The 17075-nt window shown below is 39.3% G+C and overlaps 1 protein-coding gene across 4 annotated transcripts in view; it reads right to left on the minus strand.

Moving 5' to 3' along the window:
- dgcr2.S (DiGeorge syndrome critical region gene 2 S homeolog) overlaps nucleotides 1-15306 on the minus strand; it is a 30691-nt gene extending 15385 nt beyond the window's left edge. Inside the window, exons 1-4 of one of the 4 annotated variants that reach the window (XM_018237164.2) lie at nucleotides 14850-15306; nucleotides 8371-8403; nucleotides 2104-2226; nucleotides 569-694 (exon numbers count right to left, since the gene is read on the minus strand). In XM_018237164.2, coding sequence (XP_018092653.1) covers nucleotides 569-694; nucleotides 2104-2226; nucleotides 8371-8403; nucleotides 14850-14928 — 361 coding nt within the window. In that variant the 5' untranslated portion in view covers nucleotides 14929-15306. 4 annotated transcript variants of the gene reach the window in all.
- Between the last annotated feature and the right edge of the window lie 1769 nt (nucleotides 15307-17075).

Here is a 17075-nt window from a genome sequence, read left to right on the forward strand (position 1 = left end):
TTCAGTTTTATTGTTCAATGTTCTTAATTGTTATTGAATGTTACTTGTATGAATCTCTTGTCGCTCCTCTCTACTCTACTCTCTGTTCTTCTACTAACTAAGCTGACATACACAAACTGAGGGGAACAGGAGGAGCAAGCAGCTTATATCAAGGGGGAGGAGCTGAGATTCTTCTTCTTCTTCTGTCCTGCCTCCGGAGGTGGATACTTAACCCCATGGTGTCTGCACTGACAGTCCAGGCCGTCTAGAAAAGGATTTTACGGTAAGTAAAAATACCTTATTTAAAGATGAAGGAATGGTGACAAAGGGCCAGTGCACCTGTTAGCAAAAAAATTGCACCAGCCTGGGGGTTTTCTCAGTGAGCACTACAAAGTGATCCTCTAGCAAATATTCCCTTCCTAATATTTTCTGTTTGCCAATCTCTAGATTCATGTCCATGTCTTTTTTGACACTTAAAATCTCAACAATAACCTTTACTCTAGGAGTAGAATTAACAGTACACTTTTAATCTGAGTGCATGTACTCAATTCAGTACTGATTTGAAAATTGTTTTTTCAATGCAACTTACTGCTGAAACGGACAGGCTGGGCAAAGTTCACTGTATGAAATCGAGGGGTTTCCCCATTCCGACCTCTGTTAAAACGTGTGTCCACACTCTCCTTTCCATGAAATGTTCGCTGGTCTCCAGCCAGACCTGTCATACAATAGAAAAAGTTAAAAGCATCATCTTTAAGATCATTTTTATTGTTATTTTCTAATATGCACATTATGAAATTATTATCCTCCTGATGCAACGTACCCTGCTGTAAAGAAACCACAGCTTTACTTTTGTTCTACAATTTATTTCCTCCAAAAAGCCTCCTTAGCTTACCCATGAGTAATAATTATGTCACGAGAGGCCAATTTGGTAGCATGAACTAAAATGGCGATTCTAATTGGAAATAATTGTCATATGGATGAATAGGTCTGAAAATGGTTTGCATGAAAATGTTTGGGAGAACAGTTCGGAACAAGCATGTATGGAACACTCTCAAAGCACTATAGAGGTCAGCTGGTCTAGAACGGGTGGAAGAGGAGTATTAGAAAGAAGAGAGAAATTAAAGTGGCAGCAATAGAGGATTTGGTTAAAGGGGACCTGCCAACATAAGAAATAATTCCAACTCCTATTTTATTATGTTAGTCAAGCAAAATAAACTTCACTATAAAAATTATTTTTTATTTTTTTGAATTCACAATCACAACAAGCTGGCAAGCGCCATTTTGTAGACATTGTTATTAAGGCAAGCTTTGCATCATGCCAAAATATTGTTTCTGTGCCTGAATGGGGGGCCTGATACCCCTGCCCACACAATTAGATGTTGAGGAAGTGAATGTGGGGAGTGCTGCAGGGAATGATGGCATAGGACAGGCATGACCAGTAGTTAAAACCTTGAGCAGCTCGATTGGCATGTGTTAACACTACTTCAGAAAGCTTAGTTAATACTTATCACATTTTGCAAGACAATATGCAACCTAAAGCGGATCTAACCCAAAACAACCTGATGCAGAACACAATCCACAAAAAAATATAAAATATGTATAAACTGCAGTGGAGAACTCTTAGTAGAGTAACATGAGGGTTTTGTTAATTAGATCCCTTTTAAATGTGGAGAGAAGGAAAATAATTGCTGGGGAAGGGGCAGTGGTCCCAATTATGTACCTATTATTGGCATTTTGATTCACAGAAAAAAAAGAGGGTACTTCTTTCCATTAGAAAAGCACTGGTAAGGGCCTAGTTGCAATATGTAATTTATAAGTGCAACATATACAATCTCTACTGCCTTTATCACCAGATGATCGGTCTTGCGAAGACTTTGAGGTTAGAATGTTTCAAATCAAGGTGCCAAAAAAAACAAACCCTTTTTTATTTTTCCAGTGAGAGCTGTGATGTGGAATGCTCTCACAGACATTGTAATCCTGCCAAATACAGCACACTGTATATAGTTTTAAGTTTGTTTATTTTCCTACTATAGCTATAAATCTCTCAAAGCAGTGTCACTGGCACCTAACATTCATGAACAATTTGTGATTGTGTGTTGGTGCATGTATGATTTAAAGGCCTACCTGGACAGTTGACCTCATCACTCTCATCTTCACATGCTGGCCATCCATCACACTGCCAGTGAAGGGGGATACACTGTATGGTACCACTGTGGCACGCAAACTGCCCTGGTGTGCAGCGCAGCTCTGCAAGAGAGAAAACACCCCAATTTTCTTAGGTTTTTTTAGGAATTTAGCTTGTATACATTTTTACTTCATAGCAGTTGAAATAGTACAGAAAATAAAGCACAGGTATGGGATCACTGAGATAGTAGACCGATATCCAGATGGCTCCAAACTATGGGAAGGTGATCTGGCACAGAGTTCATTTTAAGCAAATAATTAATTATTTTGAAATGATTGCCTTTTTCTCAAATAATAAAAAAGAACCCTGTACTTAATGTACATAAGCTGAAAAAAAATCCATATTGATGGCACAATCCTACAATTCATGTTTAAATAGACTTAACTTTTGGTGATTGAAACTATAGAAAGGGTCCCTTATCCAGAAAACCTAGGTCCCAAGCATTCAGGATAATAGAGGCCATACCTGTGCCACTGTGACTTCAGAGCTTATCTGTACTTTCTGCTTTGGACTGGGCTTTAATTCTACTTCTTAAAGCAATGGTACAAGAGGCAATTTAGGGGGACTTTTAAGTAGACAAAAATGTTGCACCAAAGTGCCAAAACGGCCCACTTGAGGCCTATAGGTATGCAGCAGAGAGGTGACAAATAGGTTGATGTCATTACCAAGATATTGCAGTGACATAGGCTGTATGGGTCAGCAACCATCTCTGTGGTCATAGAGTGTCAGTGTGGGAAGATCTGATGTTCTTTAAACCAATTATTTGGAGGCATATTTAAAATGCAGCATTGTCTCGAATGGCAAGCTAAATGAAGCTTAAAATCCACTTTATTTAAAGTGCCTAAAACCAGCCTCTATACCGTTGCACTAAATACAAAGTGGTACCGGGGCAAACATCCCGTGCTTTCTTAGGCCCTAATACGTAAACCAAATAATCTCCCTAGCTCCACATAAATATATGCCCTTTCTGGGAAGTAGCTCTAAATGGGGGGGGGGTGAGTTTAGCAGATAAATATGTTGCCAAGAAAGCTTCATAGGACAAGATGTCTACATACACTGACATTTGTCAAAGTGTGCCAATGTATGCAGGGGCCTGTATACTAATCTTGGTATATTTTTATTAATTTCACTTAAATTGTTATATTATAATTGTATAATATCCATATTGTTAGTCCCTAACATTAAGCTTGTCATATCAGGCTATATTAAAAGATTCCCCTGAACACTGCAGTAAAAGAGGGAACAAGTTAGGTTTAGTTTGGACAAATCTTGCATAAAGAGAAATTATATTCAAGCCAGTAATATCATCTGTACAAGGCAAATCAGGCTAAGTCAGAATTGCATAAAACCTTTGTATCATCTGAAGAGATTCTGCCTGGAACTAATGTATTCCTGAGGGCAGCCCTAAGAGTATGAACAACAAGGTTTCTGTGTGGTCTGCTATGAAGCGACCCCTTGGTTTTCACAAAGGTAGACAACATTTCTATTTATTTACATCAATTTGAAACTCTTTTAGCTTCTAAAGGGCCAACTACTACAAACATATTACTGACCAAAAATCCTGCAAAGTCAAAGTGTCTTAAATTTAGAGTAAGTGTGGTGCAAAATGTGGAGGAATTTGAAAAGTCTATACGGTATATGCTGTATGATCTAGATGTACTAAGAGCATCTTCATATGTTTGATTTAACCCAAAGAGATGTGAAACAGTTCACTTTTTTACACTAAAGTTTGTGGATAACACATTATGATAATATTTACAGACAAATTCACCATTCAAATGTATAATTTGCGTGCATTTTAAGAAATATACAATGTGTCCTATACAAGTCATTCCCTAAATATAATTATGCATGTAACCTGTCATTAGCAGCCATTCCTAATGTGAAAAAAAACATGAGAATGCTGAATCATTTCTTTCCAGATAAAGGATTTGGCTTTACAGATTTATTCGCTTGCTGTGTACAAATGAGGCAGAAGCTTTACAATAAATCTTACTCTCGAGTGACTGCACTGCAGTGGGGCCTGGGCCTTACAGAATCCAGTAAGAACAAATAATTAGATCTTTCAAGACCTAAGTGCTGAGGTATATGAGAAGATTATGCATCATGTAATGAACACATGATATATACCGAGGACTGAGGAAGCTGCTCGGATGAGTAGTGAAACGTCTTCAATGATTACTCAGCAAGTCGAGTTGTTTTAGAATGACTTATATTAAATAAACCATGCACACTGTGTGTGAAAGGAATGACAACAAAGCTGTTAACCTACAAAATTCATGGAATGTGCATACTATGCACGCTGCTCTTGTTCTACACATACACATTTCTTTTTTTTTTAAATTTGTTTTTATTAACTTTTTTCAAAAAGACATACAAAGTACAGAAGAAAAGAGAGTCTTACAATTGTCTACCAAAGGTTACATAGTAGGTACTACAAAACAATATACATGCATTAGCTTCAAGAGGAGCAATATCACCATGCCTAAGTCAATGCTTGAAATGAGTGAGTAGCAGTGTCAGGCAACTCAAGCCAAGGGCCCCATATCTTTAGGAATTTTTCCGGGCACCCTCTAGCCAAATACACTGCCTTCTGCAGGGGGAGAATTTCGTTTATCAGTCGTTTCCATCGACTTAAAGAGGGAGGGGAAGTATCCTTCCAAGTCAACAAGATGGCTTTCTTAGCATAATAAAAAAAAAAGTAATTGCAAATAAAACAATCTCTGGCACTGGGGGAAAGTAAGTGGTTCAGTGTGACCCATTAGGCATAGCTCCGGGGAGCGAATATTCGGTAAGTCAAAACTAGACTGAATAAAATCTAGTACTCTCCCCCAGTAACCTTGAATACTAGGGCATTCCCAAAACACATGGAAGAGAGTACCAACCTCTACCCCACATTTGTAGCAGGTGTCTGGCGTTCCCGGGTAGATCTTGGCAAGCCGTTGGGGAGTAAGATACACCCTGTTGAAAAATTTTAACTGTATCAGTCTATCCCTATTAGACATGAAAAGTTCTGGAATCTGCTCTATGACACCCGTCCAGGCCTCCTCATCCAGACCTGGGATATCCACTTCCCATTTTAGGCGTAAACGGTCTATATGTGAGCCCAAGGATTTCTGTAAAATAGCATAAAACCAAGATATGGCTTTTTGCAGCCCTGGCTGCCTGAGGTATCGTTCCAACGAGCATTGGTTTAAGTTTAAAGGACGAACCCGAAACTGGGCCTGGAAGGCATGACTCAATTGCAGATAGCGAAATATCATATTAGTAGGGAGCTGGTGCTCTGTTCTCAAGGTCTGGAAGGGTTTAAGCTGCCCTCTCTCTACAATTTGGGTCAAGTATTTGATTCCCAGAGACGCCCAAAGCCCAGAATCGGGAAGCCCCCTAAAGTGCTGGAGGTTGGGATTTTCCCATAAGGGGGTGCCAGGTGACCAGGTGTCTTGGTGGGGGTACATGTGCTTAATATATAGATTAAAAATTTTCATCACTGGGGTCATAGATGAAGTCTGAGGAAAAACAGAGTTCCCTCCTCTGTACAAATGATTTGCCAGAGCCTCAAGTGAGGTGGCACATGCCGCTTCCGCCAAAAGGGCATGATTATTCAAATCAAACGTCAGCCACCAGTGGGCATAAACCAGTTGTGAGGCGTGGTAATAGAGTAAAAAATTTGGCAACGCCAGGCCTCCCCCTGATACAGGGGCCTGGAGGGTTGTCAAACTGATGCGGGGGGCTCGATTCTCCCAGAGAAAGGAGCTGGTGATTTTGTCCAGTTGTTTAAACCAGCTTTGGGGTATATATGCTGGGGCATTATGAAGCTTATACAAGAATTTAGGCAGGAATACCATCTTAACAAGGTTCGCCCTTCCCACTAGGGAAAGCGGAAGGTTGGCCCAGGTGGTGGTTTTCCTGCGGTACTCTTGTAAGACAGGGTCTAAGTTGTTAGATATGTATTCTTTGGGGTCTCTATGAATAATCACACCTAGGTACTTAAAGGAGCAAGTCCATTGCAGTGGGGAAGGAGTTCGAGCCAGGGGAGGTATCTGATCTATTGGAAATATTGTAGATTTCTCCCAATTTACCCTAAGCCCAGAGTGAACACCGAACTGGTCAACCACTTGCAGGAGCCTAGTTAGCGAGGCCCCCGGATCTGCCAGGTATACCAGCATATCATCGGCATACAAGGACACCTTCTCCTCCAGCTGACCTAATCTAAGACCCACTATGCCCGGATCTCTGCGAATCCGAATGGCCAGTGGTTCTATCGCTAACGCGAACAAAAGGGGGGAAAGAGGGCAGCCCTGTCTTGTGCCTCGATGAAGCTCAAACGGGTCCGAGAGGTAGTTGTTGACTTTTACCTGCCCTGTCGGGGATTACACATACACATTTCAAAGAGTAAATAGTGGTATACACGTGAATATGTTTTCCTTGTGGTTCCACATTGAGGAATATCAGCACCGGTGGTTCTGGTTCCAAAGTGTCCCAATGAAGGCATTTTTACAGCCCCAGGACTGCCAAAGAATTATTTGAATGAAAGCATTGTGACAAGCTGGCTGCCTGTACATAGTTTTTGGGGGAAATTAGCTATTGTAGGCAGATAAATGTAGGATCTGGAGCATAAAGACAGGGAACACCACGTTTTCAGGCAAAAACAGGGGTTTATTTTGGCAAACTCTTCCTAACAGAAAAGGTCACAGGAACACCGTTTACTAGAGTTTCAAGAACGTGCAATCACGACTTTTCTCTTTCTGGGGCTCTCACCATTCACAGTGGCTTCCACACTCAAATGCAACAATCGTGGCTTCTCACTAAGCCCTGCTCCCTCTTCCCTCCAGGGATACCAGCTCACTAGCCTCACTTAACTTCAGGCAACACTGCAACTCCGACAAATCAATATGGAGCAGGCACTCAAGAAGGCAAAACTTCCACCAGGCAAATGTTCAAATGTGAAGAAGTTTTATTGTGTCAAGCAGCCTGACGCATTTCGTGTTCCAAACACTTAATCATCTGCAACCCCCTCCAACACAGGGAGGCATCCAGAGAGTACTACCCACACCTTTTAGTTTCAAAAACTAAATGGAGTATGGAATGGAGGGCCGACCATGATCTCCTCTATGCAATCATCTTTTCCTAAGCTGGTAAAATAACACAACCTTACTTGTTGACATTTTCCCTGGAGTCAACTGTTTACCAAAAAAATATATAACTATGATCTTGTTCAGCGCATCTCTTACGGCACATAAAATAATCTGACACCAAAGTATATGATATAGGAGTATGAAAAAATGCTGGACAACTCATGTTAGAACTTGTGAAGTGAAGAGTAAATATACAGAAAAATAATAATCTTTAGAAGTATTCAAGCATTCTGGTAAATGGTCCTAGCACTTAAAGTGGCCATACAAAAGGCCAGTAAAAGCTGCCAACATCCCTCCAGACCAAGGTGAAAGCATTTTTGCCCATAGATGGTTCCTTTCTGATGCCCTGCCATTTTGGTATCTAGAAGAACTGCACTGATGAAGTTCTTTCCTGGCGGGTATAAGCCCACAGTATTATCAGATTGGTGGACCAGGGCTGACACAAAATGTCAATTTAAAATGTGACCAATATAAAAGAATATGTAAAAAATATGTAACATAAAATTGGTCTCCTTAGTCCTGTGACCAATATAAAAAATAACAAAAAATATGTATAATATTAAAATACAAAAAATATGTATAAAAAATGTGACCAATATAAAAAATAACAAAAAATATGTAACATAAAATTGGTCTCCTTAGTCCTGTCTTTTCATTTCAGAAATGATCAAACAGAATCTATTACAAAGTTAAAAGTAGTATAATTATAAAGGTGTGTATTTTTATTTACTACAAAATGTAACAACACGCACCACCAGCTTTTTTCAAGCTTAAGCCTACATTTTTATATCAAAACTTATATAAACACAGCTATAGATTTCATTACATAGTTTTATGGCTAAAAGAGACATAAATCAGTATAACAAAGTGACTTATTGTATTCTTACAGTTTCTCTCTTTTTTTTTTATAACACACCTTTATAAATATGCTCAAAGTGTTAGTACAAAAACAAGAATGTTTAAATTGATGTCATTTTAAATCTACATCTATATGCCTTTAAAATCTAACAATGTTAAACAACAATTTCTACCATTCATTCTACTCACTACCACAGCTAGAAGCATGCTCACCTGATTGCAGTCTTGCCAGAACTATTCCTGGACCTGAAAGTTAAAATTTACAATAAACTTACCAAAATAATTATAGCTACAATCTAATTGCCCACATAACAATGTGAAAGAGTAAAACATGTAAAATGTTCTTAAAATATTTCTTAAAGTGGTACTGACACTAAAAAACTACTTTTTAAAATATGAGTATGTTAAAAGTTACCTATAGGTCATGTTGATTGTTTTTTGTTGAGAGGTTTGTTTTTGTAAGTAATTGTTAGTTGAAGTTCCTAAACCTGACTGTTTTGCCAACCTGACTGTCCCATCTCAGCCTGTCAGTTAAAGTTTCTTATGAAATTTTGAATAACTATTGAAAACATTATTTTGTTATTAACATATATTTATTATTTTGTATGGCCCATCTATTTACCCGGTTTTTATTTTTATAGTGAACAATTCCTTTAAAGCATTGCACAGCATGGGCTGTGACATCTATGCCAGCACTACAGATTGTATATCTCTAGGCGAGATTGAATGTTGTCTGGCAACTCCACCCACACATAAAAAACAGGTGTAATACAATGGTTAAAGGGGAACTGGCACTGATAAAAACACACACATAGACATAGCTTTCATTACGTCATAGATGTGCATCTATACTTTTGAGTGTATTAAAAACATATGTAAGGATCTGTTCTAATCTGATCATTTTACAAAATGCAACACCTATTGGAGCAAAATGGAGCAAGACTGTTTAAGCCAGAGGCATACACATAAAACACAAATCCACACTGACTACTATTTTTTCCTTTTGGCACTGAAATATCAGAAAGAGGAAATAAACCAGTTTCAGAAACAACTTTGTTTTTAAAGACGTGTAATAAATGGATCACCACAAACTGATGTTACAATCACCAGTGTGGTCCAATATTCTGTGTATTAAGGGGAAACCAGCACCACCATGAAAAACTGTTTGTAACTGAAACACTGTTTTGCATGTTTATGATAAAAAAAATTACATATTAATAATAAAAATTTAACTTTTTCTAGAAATGAAAATATTTGCGCTTCCTTTAAGATGACAGAATTATCATAAAATGAAGCAATATATGTTGAAACCTAGCTAGTCATAACTCTGTAGCCACTGTAGATTGTATAAAATGTCCCCATTTTTCATTGCACTTATTATAAACATCAAACAGTGCTGTGTGTTTTGTGCTGTGGCCAAGTGATCTTATTTTCACAAAACTTGTTAGCCGAATTGTTTCACATAATGTAATTTTTTTTCTTCCACTCTTCTTTTCATATAAGAGGACAAAAAGGACTTCAGACCACTGACTAATACCTGACTCAGATAGTGTTGCCACCTGGTCGGAAAAATTACGCCAATGTTATCATTAGGGGGATCATTTTGCAGAAACCAGGTGAGAATGAGAATCAGATGAGTGTAAAAAAAGTATACAAAAGGCCCAGGTGCAAAAAATACATAACTTTCCCCAAAATTAAGGGGAAGGACACCTAAACTGCATTTATGTGTTTATAATGAGAGAAAATGTAATTCAATATTCTTTAGAAAATGCATTGGTTTCTGCACTGCTGGTTCTGACTGAATGAAACAATGTAGTAGAAACCAGCTCTCTTCCACACAACACTCAAATTTCCACATTGCCAAGCATGCATATCGCAGGTCTGTTAATTAGTTAAAGGGGTTGTTCACCTTCCTTTTTTTAGATTGTTCACCATAAACAAAGCCTTTTTTCAATTGCTTTCCATCTTTTATTTTTTATCGTTTTCCCAAAATTTAAGTTTAAAGCTTAATGTTCATGTCTCTAGTAGTGCTGTGCGGGCTAGCTCCTGCACAAAATCTTCAGGTCATGGGTGGGTCTGGGCTGAGCTCTTCTCTTGCTCTCCCCTTCCGCAACCTAGCACTGCCGGCTTTCGGGGTCTAATTTTATAGACTCTCGCCCGCACCTTTTGTGACATCACTGCAGGGCAGGCACAGGTCTATAAATAGAGGGGGAACTTTCCTCACAAGGAAACTTCAGGCGACTTGGGAAATCGAAGGGACGCAAGTGCATTGGTGCTGGGGTTTTGTCATTATAGCAGGCGGCAGGCAGGTGGGGGGAAGGCAGTTCAGGGAGATTGTCGACCCTCAGAAGAGGCCATTAGTCGCCAAACGACCAAATCTCCCGGGTGCTTGAACCCTAAATTAGCAGTTCAGAGATCACCTAATACAGATTTCACAAGATCAAACCTCTAAGGGCTCTTATATATATATATATATATATCAGTTGCAGGCACAAAGATTTAGGCACAGTCGTTGTATAGGTATGGGACCTGGTATCCAGAATGCCTGGGACCTGGGGTTTTCCGGATCTTTCTGTAAATTGCATGCTCATACCTTAAATCTGCTAAAAAAATCATGTAAACATTAAATAAAACCAGTAGGCTGGTTTTGCGTTCAATAACTATTAATAATTTCTTAGTTAGGATCAAGTACAAGGCACAAGTTTTATTATTACAGAGAAATGGGAAATGGAGTCTATGAGAGACAGCATTTCCGTAATTTGGAGCTTTCTGGATAACGTATCCGATACCTGTATAAACATTTGCCATTCATTACAGATACTTGCTTCTAAAGTCACTCCTTGCACTTCTGCATAGTTGCACTCAGAGACACTGGTTGTGTACTGCCTACACTTTTAAATTGTGTCCAGTGCACCTATTGATGCTGCAGTCGAACCCAGAGCTGCCACCATCTAAAAGCATCATAATTATATTGGACTTTGGGGGGAAAACACAACATTGTAGGTTTTAAAAAAAAAATAAAAAAAAATCCCAACTTGCAATAGATAGAGATTGCACTTTGTACACTGCACTCGTATCTAGAACAAAGAGAAAAGGTGTTTACCCAAAAATTTACCATGATTGATCAGCGGGCTAAGCTTTCGCAGTAATGTTAAATCTCACCCTAACATGCATTCATGTTAGTTCCCCCTTCCTTTGCATTGGGTGGCAATGAAAGTTCAAGTTTCAAAAGGCCTCTTACTGTATATACCAAGGACAGTGCTGTTGTCTGCCGCTGTTACTGGATACAATCAACCCAAGCCCAAAATCTGAGTGGGAATGATTAACATAGCAGAAACTGGTTAGGGTGAGATGGGCTAAAAGGATCCAAAAGTTCTCCAACAGCTTCTGGTTCGGTTGTTTAACATTCATATTTTTAAGGAAACATACAGGGACAAATAAAAAAAAACAATATTTTAGGCAATGATGAGTATTATATGGAGCGGATTTAACTTTGGGCTAAAAGTTATATGAACTTTAAAAATGGTCCCTTTATTGGAGATCACTATAGATCTTCTATGGTCCCTTTTAATGTATTTATATGGGGGTGGGTGTGTCCCAATGGCCCCAACCAAAAGCACTGTAGGAGGGGGATAGAAATTCACAGCCCTGCAGTGACACAAGTGAAGAAATATTTCAGTTCCCTATCAGGACAGCCTAGCTGCTGATTGGTCCCTATCTTACAACGCAGTGTGCTGCCAGCTACCCTGCACAGCCTGGGAAAGGAGGCAAGAAGTGGAACAGATGGGAGGGGCTAATAGGGGTTTTGCAGTAATTTTCAATAAATAATCCCAAAACACTACTTGTTAAGCACTTCCCTTTTGTATTCAAGAGCATAATGCTCTGGTACGATAACACAATACGGCTTCTTTAAATAAAATGTAGAAAATTAAGATTTCACTGGAGAACTGTTTTAGTGAAACAGTGAAGACGTTTATTCAAGATGCATTTAAGCACCGTCAGATTGAGCTATCACTGATATATACGGTTTGTGGCAACAAGTTATTTGTATTTTGGACTTCTTTAAATAAAACTTTGACATGTATAATAATACAAATATAATTCTACAGAAATGACTATATGTACCATGTAACCACTATCAAGCTATTGTGGGTTGAAATAACAATATCCCAAGAACTAACACTTCACTCAGTCTATAAATAATGGTGAGTCACATTAGAGAACTTAAGTGCTTTCTTCATTCTGCTGTTAAACCCAAGCCTGTCAGATCAATGTCTAGTTTTTCTAAAATTACAAGTGGCCAACTTATGTTAATATAGCCCACAGTGACTCCAATAAACACAGATGTTAAGCAAATACTGTAGTGTTGTCTTAAAGTGTGAAGAAGATCGACAAGCACTCTGGAAACCCCTCTTTTGGTAAAATTCAGCTTTTATTTTAACAAGTTAAAACCATTACATCCTGACGCGTTTCGTATCTGAACGATACGTAATCATTCATATCGCATACAAACACCCATTGCTACGGGTTCGGGGCGATGCACCCGGACCACTCGATACGTCGGGTGAGTGTTTTCCCGTCTTCAGGCGGCTTCTCTTTATTGCGGTTTATGCTGAAGTGTTTGACCTGGGGTCTTTACACCCAGGTCACAGTTGTTACAGGGTGAGAAAGGGTTAAAGCCAAAATAAATTTTGTGTAGCGCTTTTGAGATGCTTACGTTTAACACCCTATGAACATGTAATTTTTCAACTAATATAGGACTGTGCAGCTTTGTTTGTTAATTTGTCTTAAAAAGTGTGACAATATTCTGCAGTGCTTTATTTATTCAATTGTCAGATATAACTTGAATTGAGGTAAGGCAAATCAAGCAAATACAGCAATCATACTTAATATGACTACTAACAGCAAACATTGTTAAGGGATGTCTATGAGGTACAGCACGTGGCCTGAAATCAGCTTCTCTGGCTCCCATTGACTCCAATTGGGGACCCCTGCAAGCACCAGCATTACCAGTTTTTATAATAAAAACACTCACCAGACCATGGGTGCCATCAGCCAAATGGCTTATGATCTGTTAGATTACATGCTTTATTGTTCATATTCAATAATCAACATAAAATAGATTTGAAGAGATCAATAAACAAACTTTACTTTTCCCAAAGCAGGAAAGTTAATACCACTCTGTGCAATAATTCCGACTAAGAAAATAAAAATCAAACATCTTCATATACTGAAAACATAGTATAATAACAAATTACATTCTTGAGACAAGGAAACGTCAACACAACCAAATTGTCAAATGCATGATCTAAAAACAAACATCTAGTCATTACCTGCTAATATATCAATGTGAACTGAGTGAAAATAAAACATGTAGGATAATGTGTCAGGGGAATATGCAGGTACTGATTAGAGCTAAGCTATGTGAACACCCTAATGCCAGAAAGTTTCCAGAAACAGTGTCAAGAATACGCTGCTCAGTTATATTTATGTAGCAGGTGCAAAACAGACATTTCATTCATTAACTTTGGGAATCAAGTACTCTGTAGACTTTATAGAGAAATAGATGGAATCAGACCAGGAAAAGCGCAGTACTTTGCTGCAAGTTATCCTTTTATTAGACACTACATGTTTCAAGCAGAGTTGCCCTTTATCACTTGATAAAGGGCAACTCTGCTCGAAACATGTAGTGTCTAATAAAAGGATAACTTGCAGCAAAGTACGGCGCTTTTCCTGGTCTGATTCCATCTATTTCTCTATATAATCCTTATACCGTGTACCTTGGACATGGAACAGACTCCTAGGATAAAAACAAATTTGGGGCTCAACACAACCTGTTGGAATAAAGTGAATTTACTCTGTAGACTACGGTTTCAGTGAGTATGCACAGCAAAGAGAGAAGATGATTCAAAAGCAACAGTTATGAGCCATTTGGCCCCCCCTCAAGTCACTGATTGGTTACTGCCTGGTAACCAATCAGTGAAAACCAAGAGAACTGCAAAGCAGGAAGTAGTGTTCTGTTCGAGATCCAGTCACTCCAGCCTTTAAACAGTACATTTTTGGCTGATTAACTATATTTGAAACAGTTTCTATTTTGCACAGCCTATGCATATAGCCAGTTTTTATATTTTTACACTGAACAATTCCTTTAATGCAACAGCTGGAGGTCAGTAAGTCTGAAGCCTCGTGTATATATATCACGCTTTTGGATCTTGCAGCACCTTCGGATCCAGTGCGTGCGATATAAATTGCCCTTATACAAACATTTCTAATGTTCATAAATGAAGCCGAAAACAGACAAGTGGTACCTGGTCAATGGGAATTTTGTTTCTGTCTCCGCCTCCCAGCGGGTCTTTCAGCAAAATGTCATTACAATGACATAAAAGTAAAATTCCAAGAGACTGAAAGAGATAATGTCTGGCCTCTGGTGATGAGCAGGCTTAGGATGCCACCATGTTTGCAGAAGGAAATACAGGCTTTATCCTATATTAGCAACACCATGCGAGACTCTCTGACACGCCTACTGATTGACATTCATCATCTAAATAACCCAAGCTGGATACTCCATATTATGATCAGTGTATATATGTGTGGTGCCTACACATTACAATAATCAGACAGCCTGCACTTGTCTATACTACTGCTTCTGGATATTAATGCCTCCGCATAGGCCTCGCACTTCCTCAACTCACCTGGCCGCAGCGGCTCAGTCAGTGTAAGTACAAGCAAAAAAAGGAGAAGGAAGGTGCCGCTGTCCGGTTTGGGCACCATTTATCCTCCGTTCATCCTCACCCGCAGACGCGAAAACCGGGCACTTTGCCGGAGTGGTGAAAAACTGGGATGAGCTTTGACGCTCTCTACAAATAACGCAAATATTAGGTCTCCAGGGACATGTTTCAGCTCTAGGATTCCGGTACCGGTTGGCAGCCAGCCTCAGTTAGCGCCGAGAACAAGATGGCGACCTCCGTCCCCCTCACAACAAACAGGACGCTCCATAGCCAATCAGAGAGCAGAAGGAGGGCTGTACCGATTAGTCCGTGAAAAAGGAAGTGAGCGACACGGAAGTTCGTACCGCTGATAACGTCACGTGGGAAAGCGGTGATTCTAGGCTGATGTGATTGTTCACCTTTAAATGAACTTTTAGCATGATGTAGAGGTTGATATTCGCAGACCATTTGCAATTGCTCTTCATTTTTTATTGGTTTTTGAGTTATTTAGCTTTTTATTCAGCTGCTCTCCAGTTTGCCATTTTAGCAGTCTGCTTGCTAGGGTCCAAATTACCCTAGCAACCGTGCACTGATTTGCACAAGATACTGGAATATGAATAGGAAGATAAGTGTTAAAAAGTAGCAATAACAATAAATGCATAGCCTTAGAGCATTTGTTTTTAGATGGGGGTCAATAACCTCCATTTGAAAGCTGGAAAGTATCAGAAGAAAAAGGCAAATAACTCAAAACGTATAACATATAAATAATCAAGACCAATTGCAAAGTTGCTAGGAAGTTGACATTCTATAACATACTAAAAGTAACCTCAAAGGTGAAACACCCCTTTACATAGGGTTGCCACCTTTTCTGGAAAAAATTACCGGCCTTCCTATAAATTTATTTTTTCCCTATTAATAACATTGGGATCAATCATCATTTTTACCGGCCAGGCCGGTAAAATACCTTTACAGGAAGTTGGAAAACATAAAATACTTGCTATACAGATGCAAAAAGTAAAATGCGTCTCTTCGGCAGCTGCGTATAAAATATTGTCAACGTCAGTCTTTTCTAACGTGTACTGCAGGTCTCAAGGGGGCAATAAATGACACGAGAGATGTTTAAATTCATTGTGCAGCGAAAAAGATTTTAGTGCCATTAAAGCATTATGTGATTGCTCCCATTTTTTAGAATCAGCTTTTCTTGTGTAATGTGTTTGCAGAGATGTCAATCACTGGGCAATTTCCATGAGAATTTTGCCCCTCATTATATTCCCTCTTATGCCATAACCAGTCCAATGTCCACACTCTGTCACACCACCGGACATTCCAGTTACCCACAAAAGAACTGTAAATAAATCTGGCAGATTCCAGGAAACATAAATGAAGGTGTTTTTCCAACATGCAAATTACACTATTACATATCTTGGGGCCCCCTCTGACTTAGGGCCCTTGACTGGTGTACTCCCCCCACCAATTGTGACCCTGTCTACTCATGGTTACAACCAATGACAAAACCTGATGCCCTTTCCCCTTTACTCATCTATGGCATTATTGTCTCCTAGAATACTGCAACTTGCTACTAACCAACCTCCCACATTCCCTCCTTTCACCTATTTCAGTAAATCATGAAATGTACTGCATCATTTCTTATACTCCTCCCCTGTTAAAACCTATTTCATGTAGTCCCCATGAGGATTTTGGCTAGTTCAGCGTGGGGCCTGTATTACAGTTGGGAGGGGAGCATGTCCCTTGCTAGTTCATCAGGGGTGTCAGTGTTACCCAGTAACCTTAAAAACGCAAATCACCACATGTTCTGTCTCTTTTGGTCCCCACTTGCTGGAGGAGGCAATGTGTTGAAGGGCCGGAGGCAGAGGTAGGTCCCAGAAGGTGGAAGGAGTGCTAGAAAAGATTTAATGGCTCATTGTAGTAATGAGAGGCAGAATGAGGGTAGTTAGAGCAGCCAGAGACTCAATTCAGAAAGGACTAGCAACCTGCAGACAAGAATAACAGCTTCCAAGAGCAAAAGACCAGTGAGAACTTTGCTTAGAGCTGGGGATTGTTTTAGCAAATATCCAATATAACCACTGGGGTGCTATGAACACTACAGCTGTGATTGTGAGGTTACCGCCACATCACTGGTGATTTTTTGCTTTCATTTTATAACATGTAGATGTCTATTAAAACTTAATTACTATTTGGTTGCTATGGGCA

The sequence above is a fragment of the Xenopus laevis genome, chromosome 1S, assembly GCF_017654675.1.
Source record: "Xenopus laevis strain J_2021 chromosome 1S, Xenopus_laevis_v10.1, whole genome shotgun sequence".
In the NCBI taxonomy this organism is placed as follows: Eukaryota; Metazoa; Chordata; class Amphibia; order Anura; family Pipidae; genus Xenopus; species Xenopus laevis.